Source organism: Corvus kubaryi, unplaced genomic scaffold (assembly GCF_017639235.1).
Source record: "Corvus kubaryi isolate FWS band 111438036 unplaced genomic scaffold, C.kubaryi_AGA036_p1.0 37322, whole genome shotgun sequence".
In the NCBI taxonomy this organism is placed as follows: Eukaryota; Metazoa; Chordata; class Aves; order Passeriformes; family Corvidae; genus Corvus; species Corvus kubaryi.
The window spans coordinates 2,478,165-2,497,077 of NW_024581101.1; the positions used below are offsets into that span (position 1 = coordinate 2,478,165).

The 18,913-nt window shown below is 48.0% G+C and overlaps 1 protein-coding gene across 3 annotated transcripts; it reads left to right on the plus strand.

Moving 5' to 3' along the window:
- The first annotated feature begins 687 nt into the window (after positions 1-687).
- TBX22 (T-box transcription factor 22) lies at positions 688-7,231 on the plus strand. Of its 3 annotated transcripts, none has more exons than XM_042029238.1 (8): positions 688-1,015; positions 1,113-1,236; positions 1,587-1,688; positions 1,896-2,070; positions 2,281-2,445; positions 2,582-2,646; positions 2,727-2,812; positions 3,734-5,477. In XM_042029238.1, the coding sequence occupies exons 1-8, from the start codon at positions 880-882 to the stop codon at positions 3,808-3,810; spliced, it is 930 nt and encodes a 309-aa protein (XP_041885172.1). In that variant the 5' UTR covers positions 688-879; the 3' UTR covers positions 3,811-5,477. The 3 variants fall into 3 exon arrangements, with proteins under 3 accessions (XP_041885172.1, XP_041885170.1, XP_041885171.1); XM_042029236.1 differs by having other exon boundaries at positions 692-1,015; positions 5,385-7,231; XM_042029237.1 differs by lacking the exon at positions 3,734-5,477 and adding an exon at positions 5,529-7,231 and having other exon boundaries at positions 694-1,015.
- Positions 7,232-18,913: the final 11,682 nt, after the last annotated feature.

Below are 18,913 nucleotides of genomic sequence, written 5' to 3' on the forward strand. Positions count from 1 at the left end.
GGCCGCGCTTTGAAGCGGAGCCGGGGCGGAGGGGGCGGTGGAGCGGGCGGGGCTGCCTTAAAAAACACCACAAAAAACAACCAAACAAACAAAAAGCAAAGGAAAAACGGGAGACAAAGCCGGAACCCCTGCCCGGCGCTGTCACAGCCCAAGGGTGGCACCGGCTCTGTCGTACCGGGGGCACCGGAGGGGCCGCGTGTGACCGGCCCGTGGGGACAGCCCGGCGGGTCCAGAGGCGGGGCACGGCTCCCTTCTCTTGTATTCCCCTTTCCCCCTTTTTCTTTTACTTTTCTCCCCCTTCTATTTCTCTTTTCCTGCCTTTTTCTTTCTTTTCCCACCCTTTTCTCTTTTTTATTCTCCTTCTTTTTTGTTAATCTTTCCCCTTTCTCTCTCCCCCCCCGCCCCCCCCTTCTTTTTTCTTTTTTCTTTTTCCTTTTTGCGCTGGTTCTGGTTAAACGTTATTTGCACTTTTGTTGGAAAAGTGGCCCCTAGTGTGCAATTATGTCAAATTTCTTTGAGTTTTACAATTTAATGGAGAACAGTAACTCTTTTATTGATCCTAGACGGGGCCGGCTCCTCTTCCCCCTCTCCCCCCCACCCTTGGGGCTCTGCCCTCCCTCCCCCTCCAACCCCCCCGTTACTCCCATGAAATGTCACTCAATGTTTCTTATGCTCCCACCAGTTTCCAAAACAAACAGAGGAGGCTGCAGCCGTCTATTGACTCAGTTGGATGCAAGAGGATCTCGCCGTGGCCGCTGCCCCCCGACGGGAGCCGTGCGGCGGCCGGGCGAGGGGCGCTGGGTGCCGGCCGGGATGGAGCCGCCGCCGCCCGCCTGAGCCCCGCTGCCGCCCGGGGGGACCGCCGGCAGCCCGGGGGGGATGGCGCTCAGCTCCCGGGCTCACGCCTTCTCGGTGGAAGCCCTGGTGGGACGCTCGGCCAAGAGGAAGGTGCCGGAGGGTCGCGATGAGGAGCCCGGCCCCGGCTGCCGGCCGGGTCGCAGAGCCCCGGAGGCGGGTGGGTACCGGAGGGAGCCAGGCGCGGCGGGGAGCGAGGGCCGCCCCCTGCCCCGAGAGCCTGCCGAGCCGCCCCCTGCCCTTTGTGTTCTCCGCAGAGAAGCGGCCCAAGGCTGGTGCCGAGAGCCGGGCGGGCGGGGTGCAGGTGGAGCTGCAGGGCTCCGAGCTCTGGAGGAGATTCCACGACATCGGCACCGAGATGATCATCACCAAGGCCGGCAGGTACCGGCCCCCGCCGCCTCGCTCGGGCTTTGCTTTTCCGTTTTGGTTTTCTTATTTTCTTCCTTTAATTTTTTGGTTTTTTGGGTTTTTTGGTTTTTTTTTGTTTTTTTGTTTTTTGTTTTTTGTTGGGGGGGAGGGTGATGTTGTTTCTTGGATTTGGTTTTGTTTTGTTTAGTTTTGTTGTCTGGGCCCTTTCTGTTCTGATGGGATATTTCACTTAGTTTCCCCCTTTTCCCGCTATTTTCGTTGAGTTCGATTTTCCTTCCTCGCGCCGCCCGTTCGTAGTTTCGCAGCCTCTTTTCGCCCCGTGAGCGGCAGCTCTCGCTCAGCCTCTGCCCCTGTGCCCGCAGGAGGATGTTCCCGTCGGTCCGGGTGAAGGTGAAGGGCCTGGAGCCGCTGCAGCAATATTACATCGCCATCGATGTCGTGCCCGTGGACTCCAAAAGATACAGGTACGGGGGGGACCGGCGGGGACCCTCACGCCCACGCGGGACCCCTCCTGCGCTGCTTGCCGCGATCTGCGCTCCGGCCCGGTCCGAGTGGGATACGGGCGTCACACAGGGATGCTGGGGGGGCCCGCACGCACCTATAGAATCTATAGGTGTGGGGGGCAGGTGGGGACAGGCTCCCGCCGCCTGACGCGGCCCGGCGCGGGCCAGGTACGTCTATCACAGCTCGCAGTGGATGGTGGCGGGGAACACGGACCACTCCTGCATCACCCCGCGCCTCTACATCCACCCCGACTCTCCCTGCTCGGGGGAGACCTGGATGAGGCAAATCATCAGCTTCGACCGAGTGAAGCTCACCAACAACGAGATGGACGACAAGGGGCACGTAGGTGTGGGGCAGCCCCGCCGGGGGGGCCGGGGAGGGGCAGAGCATCGCCCCGGGGTGCGGAGCATCACTCGGAGGGCAGCGCCGGGAAGGAGGGGGCCGGTCCCTCCTGCCCCGGGGCTCAGGGCTGGGTTCCTCCTGAGCCTCGCCTCGGGTTTTCTTCCTGCCCTTGTTCCTCCGGGGGGCTCAGCCGCCTGTCCCCCCGCACAGATCATCCTGCAGTCCATGCACAAGTACAAGCCCCGCGTCCACGTTATCGCCCAGGATTCTCGCTTCGATCTAGCGCAGATCCAGTCGCTGCCGGCCGAGGGGGTGCAGACCTTCTCCTTCCAGGAGACCGAGTTCACCACCGTCACGGCCTACCAGAACCAGCAGGTACCGGGAGCCGGGGTCGGGGGAATGGAGAGCCGCGGCGGTACCGGGGATCGGGGGCATGGAGAGCCCCGATGGCCGCGGCCGCCGGTCCCAGCCCGCCCCGCTCCCCAGTGGGCCCTTCGCTTTCATCCTGCAGATCACGAAGCTGAAGATCGACAGGAATCCCTTCGCGAAAGGTTTTCGGGACCCCGGCAGGAACAGGTAAGGGCCGAGGCCGCCCCGCCGCCGCCCCCCGCGCCCGCCGGCCCCGCGGCTGCGTTCATCGCGCTCTCGCCCCGCAGGGGGGTCCTGGACGGGCTCCTGGAGACCTACCCGTGGAGACCCCCCCTCGCCCTGGACTTCAAGGCTTTCGGCGCAGACAGCCAGGGTAAGTAAATCCCGCTCGCTGCCTCTCCCGGCCTCACGCCCGGAGCTCCTCGGGGAGCTCAAACCATCAAAGATAACGAGGTGCGTCCAGAAAACGAATCCCTGCATTTTGGGGGAGTTAATTCCGCGTGGGTTTGGACGAAATTCCTGTGAAAATGGATGTGAGAAGCCGGGAAGAACAGGGTGAGGGCGCGGGCTGCTCCAGCCCCCCGCTGAAACCAGAGTTAGACGGGCAGAAAAAAATATCTGAGCATGCAGGAGGCTAATTTGGAGTCGGGTTGTTCCGGCTTTGATCCTGTTACACTAATTGCTTCCAACCGGATTGGGAACATCAACTACAAACGTGGTAGCGGTGACCGCCCGTGTTTTCTGTAGCGGCGGCTTCTGCAGCGACAAATGCGATATGCAACAGAAAATAAAATTATCTGATATTTACGATGCAGCAGTCGCACAGAAATGCAGGGAAGAGGAGGAAAATTTTCAGGGAAAATGCTCTCCTTCATCCTGACAAGTGCAATCGGTCCTTTACAGCCTTTTCCCAGAAAAGCGGCTTCAGAAAGTAATATTTGAAAACAGATTATTCACAGCGTCGAAGGGAAAAAACCGACAGCTCGTTTGCACTTTGGAGCGCTCCAAGTTGGGTTTAAAGTCGCGAGTTAAACTCTCGTTTATGTCAGGAACTCTTCAAAGGCTTGGGATACACAAAGTCACCCCTGTGTCTGCCGGGAAATGCTGCAAAAATCACAGCAAAAATTCATGTTCTGCAGGCATAGAAATCAGGGCACAAAGAAATCAGATTCGGGAGAAATTAAGAGGTTTATCAGCTGTAAAGAGATCTAAAGTTATTAATTATAATTGCCATTAGTAGTAGTACTGGTTTTATTAGTATTTTTAATAGGTTTTTTATTAATTTGATTTTTAGAAAATATCTTATGCAAAAAGCCCCTTTTGAACCCGTTTACCGGGGGAGAGGAGGTGGTGGATGAGCTGCATGAGTAATGAAACAACAGCAACTGCAATGTTAAAGATCCTAAAGTATTATTGTACATATAATATTAGAGCTACCTGGGATTTAAATTTTTTTTTTCTTGTTTAATGTATCTGGTATTTTTCTTCAGGGTGAAATTACTGGACTGATATAAATATAACAAATCTCCAATTCCACTCCTAATAAAATATATTTCTGAAGAAATGCCATAAAACTGAAATCCCAAAGCTCTAAACCAAGGAGGTAAATTAAAAGAAATTATGATCAGCATGCTGAAGAAAGAATTGGCCATAAAACTTTTATTTTTAAGCCAAATAGAAAGGGCAGAAAACATTTGCTCATTGATCTCCTCTGTCCTTTCTGCTGCAATCCCCATTCCCAAACCTGGTCTGGAATTTGGATGATATTATTGCTTGGGATACTGTGGAGCAGATACTGACCCTGCCTTGCTCTGCTGTCTCCAACCATGTAGGGCTTCACTCGCTGCCTCATACACAAATATCGGCTCAATCCCACATTTTACATGACCCAAAGTCCCTGAGCCTTGAAGGACATCAGGATATGTCCAGGGATGAGGACTGGATCCTGCCCTGCTGATGTCAGGACTGAAGCAGCCACTGTCATCAGCAGGGAAGGGTGAGACCTTCACGCCGCAAAACCTTCCCGGATTATTGTGATCAAGGGCTGACCTGTGAGAGGCTCTGCTTGTTGGGAGCTTGGAAATTAATTTCCACAGCATCCAAAATCTTTGTGGTTTAAGATTTTTTTAAGATTTGCTATACCAGCAGATGTGGTTCAGTTTTACAGTTGATTTCAGGTTGCTGGTTGCATGTAAAGGCAGATCAGATACCAGCCAGGCATTTTATTGCTCGGAATTGAGCATAAATAGTAGCCCAAAAAGATCCACATTCTCTTATATCTTTTCCCAGTGATTTTTGGTAAGAAATTAAAATAAAGAGTGGGGGGAAACCCCTCTGGAAGAATTTGGTAATGAATGTGCAGCAGACATTTGGCTCTCCACAGGCGGGAGGTGAAACCAGCATCTGTGTAGCACCAGGGCCGGCTGCTCCCGAGCACCATTCCCACCTCGGAGCAGCCATCCCATCCCTGCTGCATTTTTACTCCTTGGGGTTGCTTTTCTCCCGAGTCCTGAAAGTGTTCATTCATCCCTTCCAGCAAGGAGGACGTTCACATGGCATGTGAGTTTGAATTTCTGGAGACACCGATAGCATTCAGGGGAATGTTTCAAATTGCTTGGGAAGCCAAGTGAAATGAGTCAATTCCTGTGAGCAGGAAGGTACAAAAAAATTCTCCATCAGGCTGAATATGCTTTTTTGTTCTTATATCCAAGGGGGAAAGGCTGTCTGGAATTTGCATGAAAAGTAGGGAACCTGAAATAGCAATGGTATGTGTGTATAGCAGGGGAGGGTTATCGGTCGTGCAGCCAGGTACGGATCCAGGTGTGTGTGGAGCTGGATTTACCATGATCCCAGCCCAAGTAATGGGATTAGACATGTGGAATATGGTTCTTAGACAAATATCAGGTAACAATAACCATTTATGGATAGATCTTCCCATTTTCCAGGAGCTGGTCTTTGGAGCGCGTTCGTGCTTGGATGGATACAGGCAGCATGGAGACCTGGAGAGGGAGCAGGACTCCTCCAAGGATTGCTGACTGGCTGTGGACACCAGTTAGCCCAGCCTGGATGGTTTCTATTTTCCTTTCCAGGTGGGAGCTCCAGCTCTTCTCCAGTGGCCTCCAGCGGTGGGACCCCCTCTCCTCTGAACCCCCTGCTGTCTCCATCCTGCTCCCCTCCCACGCTTCACTTGCCTGCGAGTAACCTGGGTGTGTCGTGCCCCGAGAGCTTCCTGCACCCCCTCAACGTGCCCCTCTACTACAAGATCTGCCCCACGAGCTTCTTGAGACAACAGGCGCTCCTCTTTCCGAGCCACGAAAAACTGGGAGCCACCAACCCGCATCTTCTACCCCACTTCATGGTGGATATGCCCAAACTGTCTTCCCTGAAAAATGCCAAAGCCGAAGACTTAAACACTCAGTGCCTACAAGCCCCCGGTTCTGCTGGTCAAATGCTGTATGGATTACATGCATCTGGAAACATTTTCCCATCAAGTCCCATTGCTCGGGAAGCACTTAATTGTTCTTTACATCCTCCATATGGCGTGTATGGTTATAACTTCTCTGTGCCATCCAGACTGATGAATGCAGCAGGGCATTTCAAAGTGAGTGACAGCATTCCGGCTGCTTTGAGGGACGGCAGATGCAATCACTCCAACTGGCACCCCACAATTAACCACTGCCTTTAGTGGGATCAGAGAATATTTCTGAGTGTTGCTATGTAAAGCAAGTCCTTCCTTCCTTCATACCCAGGGGCTTGTTAGCTATTGACTCTGAAACTCTGCATGGTACAGGAGCGGGATGGGCAGGCATTTAATCCTTTTATTTGTGGACGGAAGTGTTGTGTTATTGGGAGGGTGGAGAGTCTGAGATGACCCTTTTGGCCACATTTATGTAACAGCTGTAGGTTATGAGCAAACTGTCAGTCACCTTTTTACTATTTGCACTCTCAAGTGGGGACGTTGATGTCTGTATTTCTACAAATGTGTTTTCTTTCTCTCGCTTGCCTTTAGTTAGCTCAGAGCCCTGGGGAGCTGCTGCTCACCCACTCGTGTTTTATCCCTAATTTCAAAGGGACTATCCAGGACCTGGACTCGGCAAAGGAGCCACATCTGGCCAAGCACTCGAGCATGTTCTTAAGTTCCCTTGGCTCTAACGGGTCCTAATTAATGACATGAAAGTCCTTCATTTTCCAGGACCTAAGTGCCGCTGTTATCAGGGTGGGGACATAAATCCAAGTATCTTAAATCCAAGTATCTGCTGCCAGGGTAAAGAAAGGCAGGAAGAAAGATGGATGGGGTGAGAAGCTGGAGGGGTGCCCCAGAGCCCTCTTTTCCATGCCCCATGGTCCAGTGGCACCAGCTTTGATGGCGTGGTGGGAAGGACAGGGATGGGGTCACACATCTCTCCCATGTGAGATGGATCCAGGCCGGGGCCACAGAGGATACATCTTGGAGAGTTGTGTGGGATGAAACACCCCCAGGAGCCCTGCAGGACCGTCCTCTGACCCAGAGCTCTCAGCCCAAAGAGACACAGAAGATCCACGTGGGATCTCATCCAGCCTGTGCCCGAGGGAAGGGCAGGGATGCTCCCGGTTCAGTCCAACGGAGAACACGGATCCTTTACAGAGAATTATAACTCAACAGGCCCTGCAATATGAGATTTTCAATTCCTTCCAAAAGTCCTGTTTGTTTTCTTGTAACCTGTGGATATTCTTGTTATTCCTATAAATAATCTCCAGCTCCCAAGGGCACCATGTAACTCACAATAAATCAGGACACAGGTTTTATTCTTTATTTGGTCGATGTTCAGTCTCTACCTAAAGTCAAATTTATCACTTGATAGATGGCAGAGATTGGAAAATAAGGCTTGGCTGGGACTAGCCCCATTTTGGGATTAATCCTGTATTTTCAAACACAACACACAATATAGAGGGATTAGGCACAGGTTTAAGAATCAAAACTGGTAGCAGAGTTTTGACGTTATTTTCATTCTTAACAGACAACAAATTCAGAACAAAACAAGCAGTATCAAAAGCTGCTCAAATATCAAAATTTATACTTTTACTTTCATGAGACTTTGATAAAATTCAGACAACATTGATTTCCCTAATTTTTCTGCTTTGGGTGTTCACAGAGCCCCCAGTGATGCCAGTATGAAATGGGTGGTTGTGATAAATGGTCTGTACAACTGTAAAAATGAACAAGCCTGCTTTCTTGGGCTGTTTCTTAGCAGTTAATCTCACTATTTTTATTAAAAAAAAAAGAAAAAGGAATTTTTCCTACAGGAGTCCTTATTTCCAACATTGGTGATGACTGAATCCCTGTGGCAAGTCCACTGCTAGCCCTGGACAGGCTCTGTCCAGCTGAGTGACCACGACCCAGCCCCCACATGTGGTTGTACTCCTGGAGAGCTGGAAGGCTCTTCCTGATCAGTCACGGATTTGTGCAATGGGGAACTTCCAATTTTCCAAATATTTGCGGTTGCATAAGATATTCCAGAGTTGCTGGCCATGAGCTGTAATCCAGTAAATCAGAGTTTGGTTAAAAATGTGACTGATAGTGACTGGGAGAGATATTTTTGGTGCAGTGATTTGCTCCACCAGGAATGATGCTCAGCTGATTCCAGCAGAATTAAGCTGGATTTCAAAGCGCCTCCGTGGGTCCTGTAGGATCCCAGGTTTCACCATCCTCCCTCATGGCAGCCACATGGAAAACACTCCCAGAGCCTGGTCCCTGCAAGGTCTGAGTGTGTCCCAGGGGTGTCACACTTTGGGAGGGTGCTCATCAGGCAGATCCAGAAATACCAATTTGTCCGTATGAGAGGTTGGCAGAGTGTGAGAGAGGCTGCTTGATCCGGGTTATCTGAGGCTTATTTCCGTTTCCTTTGCCTTCATCTCCTGGTTTTATCCTTTCAAAAATCACTGCAAGAAACAAAAAGGATGTTGGTGGTGTTTTCAGGCAGTCATAGCTCTCTGTCCTGTGCCACCATGGCCACCTCAGACCAGACCAAGCTTCCTGGCCCTTCTGGCATAGGAATGTTTTCCATATCCACAATGGTGACTCAGCTGATTCACTTGCACTATCAAATAGATGAGTTTGCCTGTATATTAAAATAAATGTGCCCCAAAAAGCAGATAACCTGCATCCATACTCTCAGGGTCCTTCGTAAAACAGCCACTGGTGGGAGGTGATTGGCAGAACTCAAGAGAATAAATCAGATTAATAAATATGATTTATTGAACGTGAAACTTGGCCAGTCGAGGTCGATATTTCAAGCAGGCCCATGTGCCTGTCAATACAATCACATCATGTGCTGCTTTGTATTTCCTGCCACAAACATTATTGGAAAACTCTGGCCATTTCAAAGTTCACAATTCTTTGGGCTTCATGGGCAAATAGAAACATCACCTCAGGACTACAGTGCTATTTTTAAATGGGAACAGGGAGATAAAAATCAAAGGGGTTTTTTTAATGGTTAAACTTGCTGAACAATCTCAGCTATTAGTCATTTGACCTTTCCCAAGAGGAGTTTGAAGTTATTGGGGAATATCTGAGCCTGTTTATAGCACTCAGCAAGTAAAACTGGCCGTTCCAGAGGTGCCGTGTCCATACCTGACGCCAGGACATAGGATGGGCTTGGTGCTCAGACATGGGGGTGGATTTAAAATCCCGGGAGACAAAATACCCAGCAATAAAATTTTTAATCAAAGTGCAGTTTACTCTCTGGTTTCACCCAAATTTAATCCATCTATTGGAGAAGCCAAAGGCGTAGAGGGAGCATCGGATGTCGCTTTTTGTGATGGAAGTGCCTCGGTTTACATTTGATCTGCTGAGGTTGGGGCTGTAATTAGATGATAATTTGTATCACAATTATGCAAAGCAAACGAGGATTGGATAGCAAGATAGTGCAGAACAAATAACCACCCAGACCATTTGAAATGCATCCAGTATGGAAACCATGTCCATGTGTGGCTGGGGCTGGGGACATGTTGTTCCAATAAAGCTGCAGAAAGGGAAAAGGCCGTGATCGGTTCCTCCAAAAGTTTCAAATGCTCATGTTTACAAATTTGTATTGCACATTAATATGTAAACACAGCCTATTGGAAACAGATGAGGCCACGATATTTACGTGTCCTTTCCTCTTCGTTTTGGGTGTCTGGTTGTCCCCCAGAACAAACAACATCTGTGATGACTCATAAAGCTCAGCTCAGGAAGCTAAAGGAGAGGTTCAGATAATTATAAAATCGCTGGTGCTGTGGTGACTCTCCTATCCCAGATGGATTTTGGGTTCTGGGTGCAGGGGAATGCATTCCCAACTCCAGTGGGGGTGTGCTAGGAGCACTCAGTGGATGGAGCTTCACTTTGCAGTGCCACAAGTGAAGCCTCATTCCTTGGCATTTACTGGATGAATTTTACAATTTTCTTTACTGCTGACTTGGAGCCATGTCAGGAATCATGGCATTGCTTGGAACATGCAGGAACTCCATCCATGCCTGCTCCGTGCTCCGCCAATGCTGCACCCACTGGGAAAAACAGATTTTGAAACATCAAGAATTATTTTTTATCAATTAATTTCCAAAAGGAAAAGGAAAAGCATCTTCCTCACAATGTGAATAAAAGCTTTGACTTGTTAATCACCTTTTCTTTCACTGGTTTATTTGCATTTTGGGATGCAAATTCCAGGCATCCCTTTCTGGGATCCCAGACTGCCGGCCCTGGGGAGTGAATGCCGGTGGATGCAGCAGTCAAGGCTGTTGGGAATGACAGGGGCTGAGAGGATTTTTGCAGATGTTGGGAATTGCCCTGCAAGCTGTTTGTGCTTAATAGAGCTCTGCTCTCCCCAGGCTCGTGGACTTTCTGAATTTTGCAGTTATTTATAAAGCCACTTCTCTGCCATGTCCCTTTGGTGACATTCCCAAGAAGGACCTACTGTCTACTTCCATCCATCAAACAATTTCCTCCCAGATTTTTGCTCCTAAAGCATCAAGTTTTCGGTTTATTGTAGCAATTAAGTACAAGAAGGAGTCCAGGTTTTGAGAAGGATCCCTTGAGCTTATAAATCAAATGACACAAAGCAGCAAGTAAAAGTCAAGACCTTTCTGGAGAGGGAAACACCAGTGATAGGGAGAAGCCCTTGGAAAAATCATATTTGCTGCCTAAGGAGGCAGATCCTGAACAAAACCAGAGATGGGGGCAGGAGCTGAGGATAGCTTCTGGCTCTCTGAAGTCTGAAGATATATTAGATACATTTTTTTTTTCAGATATTTTCAGCTATTTTCTCTTATTTCAAAAGCCTCACTTTTTCAGGCTTTCAGAGAATGGTGTTTTGGAGAAAATCACTTTTTCCTTCTTGGCGCTGCCTCCAGATCTCACCTCGGAGCTGGGTTCCAGCTCCAACAATTTCCTCGGGGTCCAGCCCAGCAGCTGGGAGCACTTAGCAGCTCGTCTGTCCCCTCCGCTCACCTGCCTGAGGAGCCCTGACGGGTCCATCTGCTTCCAGTCAGGCTCACATAAAACCTTCGGCTCTGAGGAGAGTAGAGGACTTGTGTGGTGACTTGGAGTTACTCCTGAAATTACTCAGCTGATGCTCCAGGGATGGATTCTGCCCTCAGCTCCTGGTCCATCGGAGAGAGCTGCTGCATCCCTTCCCTCTAGACCTGCTACATCCCTTCCCCCTGGACCTGCAGCCTGAAACCAGCAGAAATAGCCTTTTTTAGTCAGGTTTGGGTGGATGTTAAACACTGAACCATGACCCTGCCCTGGCTGTGCCCACATCATCTCAAGCACTCAGTGGTTTAAACCGTTATCTTCCACCATACATTGCTTTAACCACCCTGTAGGTTTAAGGCAGTTTGTTAAATTTTGGGGCTGGGGTTGTGTTTCCTGGGTGTTTTCAATTCCAGGACAAAATGGAGCGATCCAGGAGGCTGGACTGGATCTGGTTTATCCTTAATGGCACAACCACACCCTCTGTGCTGAGTGCCTTTTAAATGTAAAAAAGAGCATAAATCCAGATACAAAGCAATGTTTCAAGTGCTAAATGGTTCATATCCATATAATAGTGAATTATTATTATTACTATTATTAAATATCAGGCAATGGGATGCAAGGAGCAGAGCCTCCTGTGCCCTCTAAAGCTGTGGGAACAAAGACACCTTCAAGTGAGTCCAGTAAGGTCCCATCCTCTCACAGGACTTGAGATTTGGGGCTGGAATGAGGGATTTTTCTCCCTGCAATGAAAGAATTTCACATGTCTTTCCCTAGAAATATTCACACAGGATTTTAACATCACTGCCTGTGCAAAATAAACAGATTTAAGTTTAGACCAATACCTTCATTTCTGGTAGCAAATCCTTGTCTGAAAGTGTTAACAAAGAGAAGAACTAACGATCTTCAAAAAATTTGATTATGAACAACTTTTCTTCCATGGAAGCAAATCCATGTTTAATATCCAGCTGCCTCACTCAGGACATGCAGGTGCCACATGTCTCCCTTCACCAGCAGTACTTTTAGCTTCAGCCCTTTGCTGAATTCTTCCTTTATGTTTGTTAAAAGTCGTACTGTAAAATTAAGCAAAGTCGATATGCTATTTCCTGTATCGTATTTCTTCTAACATTATCAATATTGCTAATAAAAATAGAGATTGGAACAGTATGTTGTAATGTCCAGGATATAAGCCAGATCCTGCTGCACCTCAAATAAATATGAACTTGGCCTTTGGCTTTCATAAAAGCAGGATAACGTCTCTATCTGGGCTCTTCTAACGGATAACATCAGCCCCCTTTGCTTCGCTTCTCAGAATTCCCAGAATTTGAGAATTTAGGCTGGTAGAAGAAATACAACTCTGTGTCCTGGAGACTTTTGAGATTAAACCAAATCAAAGTAAAGCAAAGCCCCAAACTCCATTCCCAGATGAAACAAAATCTGGCATTTCCAAAGCCGTTGTGATTTGAAAGTGCTGACACTTCCCATGTTGGCCCTCGGAATTGCAAACGAGGAGCTCTTGGGAGACAGGATGGGACAGAGAGAACAGAGAAGAGCTCATATGGAACTGGTCAGGTCCAGGTGCTTCATCCCTGCTGCTGTTCCTCCTTCCCAAGCTGATGTCCCCACTTTCTGAGGTGGTTTTTAGTCCAAGAATTAGGAAGGAATTCTTCCCTGTGAAGGTGGTGAGGCCCTGGCACAGGGTGCCCAGAGAAGCTGTGGCTGTCCCTGGATCCCTGGAAGTGTCCAAAGCCAGGTTGGATGGGGCTTGGAGCAGCCTGGGCTAGTGGGAGGTGTCCCTGCCCATGGCAGGGGTGGGGACTGGATGGGCTTTAAGATCCCTCCAGCTTAAACCATTCCATGATTCCATGAAATGGGTTTGGGTGGTGTTTGAGCCATGTGTGTCCGTGAGGATCTTTCCACTATGTCCAGCTGCTCTCCACACCTTGAGGATCCTATGGAGAGTCGGGATTTCCTCAATCCAACATGTATGAATGATCCCTCTGGGAATGCATGGTCCTAGCTGCTGATCCATGGAGTCTGTCTCCAGGTCCAGCTGGTGAGACAGCCAGAGCACCCCACTCCAAATTGGAGCCTCCCAAATGACCAAATATCACTTATTTTTTAACTGGTTTTGAGTATCACTCATGCATCTGGAGCCACGAGCCTTAATGAGCCATAAAAAGGAGGAATTTTGCTGGGTAGGTCTCCTGGACACAGAACAGAGCAGAGGATGGAAATGAGATCCAGCTCTGCCCAAGCCAGAACTTTCTGGAGGCGATGGCGAGTGTCTCTGCTGGCCATCCTGCATCGGGCTCATGGGGCAGGGATCCTCCTGCATCCACTGACTTCTCCCACCACCCTGCATCGAATCCAGACCCTGCTCAGGCTCCTAGGAAAATTCCTTCAAAAATTTGGAAGCTTCTGTGTCTCCCTGGGGTTGCATCCCTCACCAGAGCCACGGCTTGGGGGTAGCCGGGCTTGGTCCATGTCCCACAGGTCTCCCTGTGGACTTGCTCCTCAGCAGGTGAAAACAGGGATTTGCTCCTCAGCTTAAAAAAAAAAAAAAAAATATATATATATATATATTTTAATGTAAACATCTCTGGGGTGGAGGAAAGTGTTTTATTTGCAGAAATTTGGCTTGGCCCATTTGGATCTCGGCATTCCTACCACGGCAGCCACGTGGCCCCAGAACCAGCCCCCGCACTTTAATTCTTCCCTTTTTTTTTCTTAAAATAGGACACACCTGTAAGGAAGGGGAGTTTCTTCAAGACATTCCTGATCTGGAGCATATTAAACTGATATTTTTGTTTTGTATTTTGGGTGATTTGCTCCAGTGATAACATAATAGCATGATATGTAGCCTGGGACTGATTAAAACATTTCTTTTGATCAGTGCAGCAGACTGCAGCAGTTGTTTATTACTGGACAAAGCTTGGAGAAAAGAAATTAAGAAAAAAGAGCTGAAGAAAGAAATGGCTCTGAGTGGCTGTTGGGTTTGGTTTTCACTGGGATATTTCCTTTGCTTTGGGAAAATTCTCTGCTCCAGCCATGGTTTGGGAAGTGCGAGAAGGGAAGGATGATCCATCACGCTGATGGACAACAGCTGAAAAGCTGGGCACTGGCTGTTAAAACCACACGTGTGGGGAATAAAAGTCATTTCTCCCTCTCAGGGCACACTGGTGGCCCAGTTCATCACTGATGAATTTGTACATCCAAATTTGGCATTTCCTAGGAGGAAACTTCTCAGCTACATCAATCACTGCACATTTCAACGCTGCCTATGTTTTAAAATATAAGATTTCAGTTAAAAAACCTTTTATTTTGCTTTATCATTTAAAAAAAATGCAGCATTATTTTATTACAAACCTACAACATCTGAATGTAAACATGTTACTCTGGTTTAGCTGCAGTTCCTCTAAAGGCTTTTAAGGCTATAGATTTTAATTACACGAATATTTTTAATAAAATCCCCTTTTTAACTGCTGGCAAGACTGTAAGGGAAAAAACAATAATATCTGGCTCTGTCTCTTTGACAGGATAATTCTTCAAGTTGCATTTGCCACATCCCCGCAGCTGCGACCAATAAGCCTCTGTCTTTATGATTCTCCTCCGATATGAAATTAAAATGAACTGGAAATGTTTATGCTGCAAATGGTGTGCAACACATTAAACAGATAATGCCAGCAAAGGGTTTGCTTCAAACAGGGGTTCTTCCTCCAGCAGAGCCCCCCTGTAACTTAATCCCCCCTTTTCCCAGGCAGCGGGAATTGCTGCTCCGCAGAAAGCCTCGGACACATCATGATATCTTCATTAAAGAGGAATTACTTCCATCTCGCCATCCCCAGGTGCCACTGAAAGCGGGGCTTTGTTTCATGTAGCCTGTTGCAATTCCTGTGTTTATAGCAGCGGATTCCTTGGCTTCCCGGGACATTTGGAGATGAATCTGTTTTGGGTCCTCTTTGCTTCCCCCAGCCTTTTCCCCGCAGTGTGTTTATAGCTGCATATTAATTCCTTGGTCATGCCTTTGTAATTTTTCACTGCTGACAATAAAAAAAAAAGAAGCCTCATCCTATTTAATCATCTCAGCCCAATATATTTTTTGCTTGCTTGCACCAATTGATACATTGGGCTAAATCAAATTCTTTCAGGTTGTTAATTCCGAGGGGCTCCATTCCCAATGCCTGCACCTGCCCTGTGTTTTCCTTGCAAGGGGACACCTCTCCCCAGCTCTGGAAGCGACTCCCTGACATGTGTGTGCAAAGGGATCCTGGGGATGCAGAGAGCCGGGGGCTGGGGAGGTGAGAGCTGCGACCTGGTCATTTGTGTCACATGTCCCTCGTGTCCCACAGCCAGACATGGTGCCAGTGACTCAGGAGGGGAAAGAGCTTGTCCCTAACTGGGGTGTTTTTCCAGCACAGCCAGTGGGATTTTTGCCTCCTGCTGCTCCCTGGACACAACCACCGCAGGATGGTTTGGGCTGAACCATAAAGTCCATCCAGTCCCCACCCCCTGCCATGGGCAGGGACACCTTCCACTGTCCCAGCTTGCTCCAAGCCCCATCCAACATGGCCTTGGACACTTCCAGAGATCCAGGGGCAGCCACAGCTTCTCTGGGCAGCCTGTGCCAGGGCCTCAGCACCCTCACCTCAGCTCAGAAACATGGTTTCTGCTACACGGTGCTGACTTCAGGACTGGAGAGTCCCATCAACTTTGCTTTAATATTTCAAAGCATTGGAAATAATTGCTAATTGTTCCTCCAGAGAAACCCAACCCCTCCAGACAGCACCTGCAGAACAAAAAAATTAGATTTATAGGAGCACATTGTCATTTTGGGGTGGGTTTGGGTTTTTTTTTTCCAGGCTGCTTTAAGCAGAACAGAGTTTATCCCACACCCTCTGTATGGCAGCATAAATCTGGCCAGGGAGGGAAGGAAGGGAATGGCAGCACGATCTGTCAGCAGCTCCCTGGGATCTGACAGGGTCCAGCAAACGCTCCCCCCATCCTGACCCTGCCTGTCAATCAGCTTTCGGGGAGAAGCCCCTTCCCACCCTCCCCTCGGCCCTTCGGCGAGGAGCAGCAGCCAGCTCCAATTTGGAGTAGCTGTCATTTATCATTATTTCGGGGAGGAAGGGGCCGGGAAGGTTCTCCTCACCCCGAAGGTGCGGGCAGAGCAGAATTTGAGATGATGGGTGGGGATTTCCACCGGCACAAATGGGAATAAGACTCGGAGCTTTCCAGGCTGCACCAAAAATAGCGGCCCAATTTCAATCTCAATTAGAGCTCGGTAACCCCGGAGTATAATTCAGGAGTCAGCTTCTAATATTTCAATTCAGGATGAAGAATAATATTCTACTTCCCCCTCTGCAGCCGAGCGATTTTCATTTCATAGGGGCTAATCTTGACTCGAACATGTGTTTCAGTGAGATGCTCAAGGATATGAGTGTGCTAAAGAAAATAGGGGGAAAACTTGTATAGAAATGGCTGTGTTAAGGTCTGTGCAGGAGTCAGCTCCTTGGAATTAAAGAATCATGGAATGGTTTGGGTTGGAAGGGATGGTAAAGCCCATCTTGTTCCCCTATCCCAGGTTGCTCCAAGCCCCATCCAACCTGGCCTCGGACACTGCCAGGGATGCAAGGGCAGCCACAGCCTCTCTGGGCACCCTGTGCCAGGGCCTCACGACCCTTACAGGGAAGAATTTATTCTCAAAATCTCATTAAAACTCCCCTTTTTCAGTTTAAAGCCTTTCATTTATTTTTTGGATGTCTCTATTACCACAGAGTTCCTACCAACAGGCCTTATGGAGAAGAAAAAAACGCAAAAACCCTCCCAGATTTATTCTTTATTTTGGAAAACACTCCCTTTCCAAGGCTTCCAATCAGTATTATCATTCTAATAATAAATTCCTTTAAGAATTAATATCATAAAATGACTGCCTGAAGAATATTTTGAATTTTAGAAGGCAAGTCTCAATATGATTTCATTCTGATGACAAAAGAAATTAGCTTTAATATTCAAATTAACATTACTATTTAATAAATATCATATTTTTCACTTACATGGTTCACTTGTAAGCACTTTTTTAGCATTTAAAAGTAAAGAGTTGTATGAAGGGATTGATCCCTTGAGTGGGAAGAGGGGGGAAAAACATACATGTTTTTCCAACAGCAAAATACTGATTTTCCAGCCCTTTTTCATTCTGTCACTGGAGACTGCTGGGGTAGAAAAGCTCCTTCAGAGTTTTTGCCCACCCATGGACCTTCCTGCAGCTTTGGCTCATCCCTCCAAACAACAAGGCTGGTGCATTGGGAAGTGCCCCTTCCCTGTGCCGCTGGCGTTCCCCCTTTGCCGTAGGAATTATTTCTTTGTTACTTAATCATCTGTAATTATCTCCTGGAGTAAATTCTGTTGGTGCATCAATTTTCAAACACAACAGTCATTTTTATCAGTCATGTTTATTTAATTTTAGCTGATTAGCACAGAACCTAACAAGTGGCTTAGACTAACAGTGTGTCACTGCCCAAGTATTTTGTAGGTAACAAGAAGACATGGAATAGTGCACATGTTGCTTTGTCTGCATTAATCTATTTACATTGTAATTCTTCAACTGTTTTTAATGGCTGGTTCAGCTGGAAGCAATTAGTTGTCTAAATTAAAGCCACATTTCTCACTTCATGCACTGGGAAGGTTTTTTGCCGTTGTCTTTTCCTTGCTTTTTTGTTTTCCAAATCAAGATGGATACCATTTAAAAATGCATGAAATTTTATTGAGGGGATTGATGCGGGTGTTTGGAGCCGTGTTCCCGTGTGTTTGTCTGGAAGCCAAAGTTTTGGACGGGCCAGGGAATGGTGTGTTTGGAGGTGCACTCTGGAGCAGGGCTGTCAGCACAGCAGCAGCAGCAGCCAGGCCTCGGAGCAAGACCTCGGGGCAGCTCCGAGAGCAGGAGTGGAGCAAAGCCAGGAGAAGAGAAAGCACCAGATCCCCTGGGCTGCTCTGCAGGGGCAGGAGCCCGTTGTTTATATATTAATTAAATTAACAAATAGGTTTGTGTTAAACACAACGTAAGTTATGCAGCACTTCAGAGCAGAGGGTCACTGTGTGTTGGATCCCACCCTCATTTTACTTTACAGGTAAAAATGTCACATTTTTAAAGCACTCGTGGAACATTTGGAGTAAGGCTGGTGCTGCTCCACCCCATCTTTGCTCATCTCATTCTATAACTCTATGATATTACAGTCCAGTGTCTCCCATGAGGTTTGGACTTTCTGTGCAAGATGGGAATTTTTCCTTAAAAAGTACTATTTTATACCATTTGTGAAAAAATAAAATAAAATAAAATAAAACAAAATAAAATACTCTCCAGGCATTGACTCTGAAATCAATGCACAAAGGCAATGACTTATGAAGGCAAGGAAAGAAAAGCCCCACTGTGCCCTCCATGGACTTGGGAAGATCTATGGTGGTACCCAGTGCACCAGACTGGGAAGGAGGATAGAAAACACGGATTTAAGTTGCTGTGTCCCAATGGAGCACCTCCGGGGGCCATTGGACAGGTTTCGGTCTTGACGTCATTGAAATTGACACATTTTCTTTTCATTTTGGTAACAAAATTAATAAAATTCACACGTAGTTTAGTCCAGACTGAGTCTAGGCTTAAGTCGATATTCCAGTAAGTCAGGTTTTGGCTCAGATTTCCTCCTGAGGAAGGTTTAGTTGGTGATCCAGCAAAACAGGGTGAAGGGAAGGAAGGCTATCACCCTGTTTGCTGCTCTTCCTTCTCACCTCCAAACCCAAAAGCTCCAGTGGAGAGTTCTCTGCCTTCTCCAGTTTGTGCCAAGCCAGGAGCCCCTCAGGTGTGTGCATGTGTGTGTGCGTGTGGTCCCTTCTCCCTCAGACATTGTGTGTGTTTTCTCCCTTCTCCCTCAGACACTGTGTGTGCTGTCCCTTCTCCCTCAGACATTGTGTGTGCGCTCCTTTTCCCCTCAGACA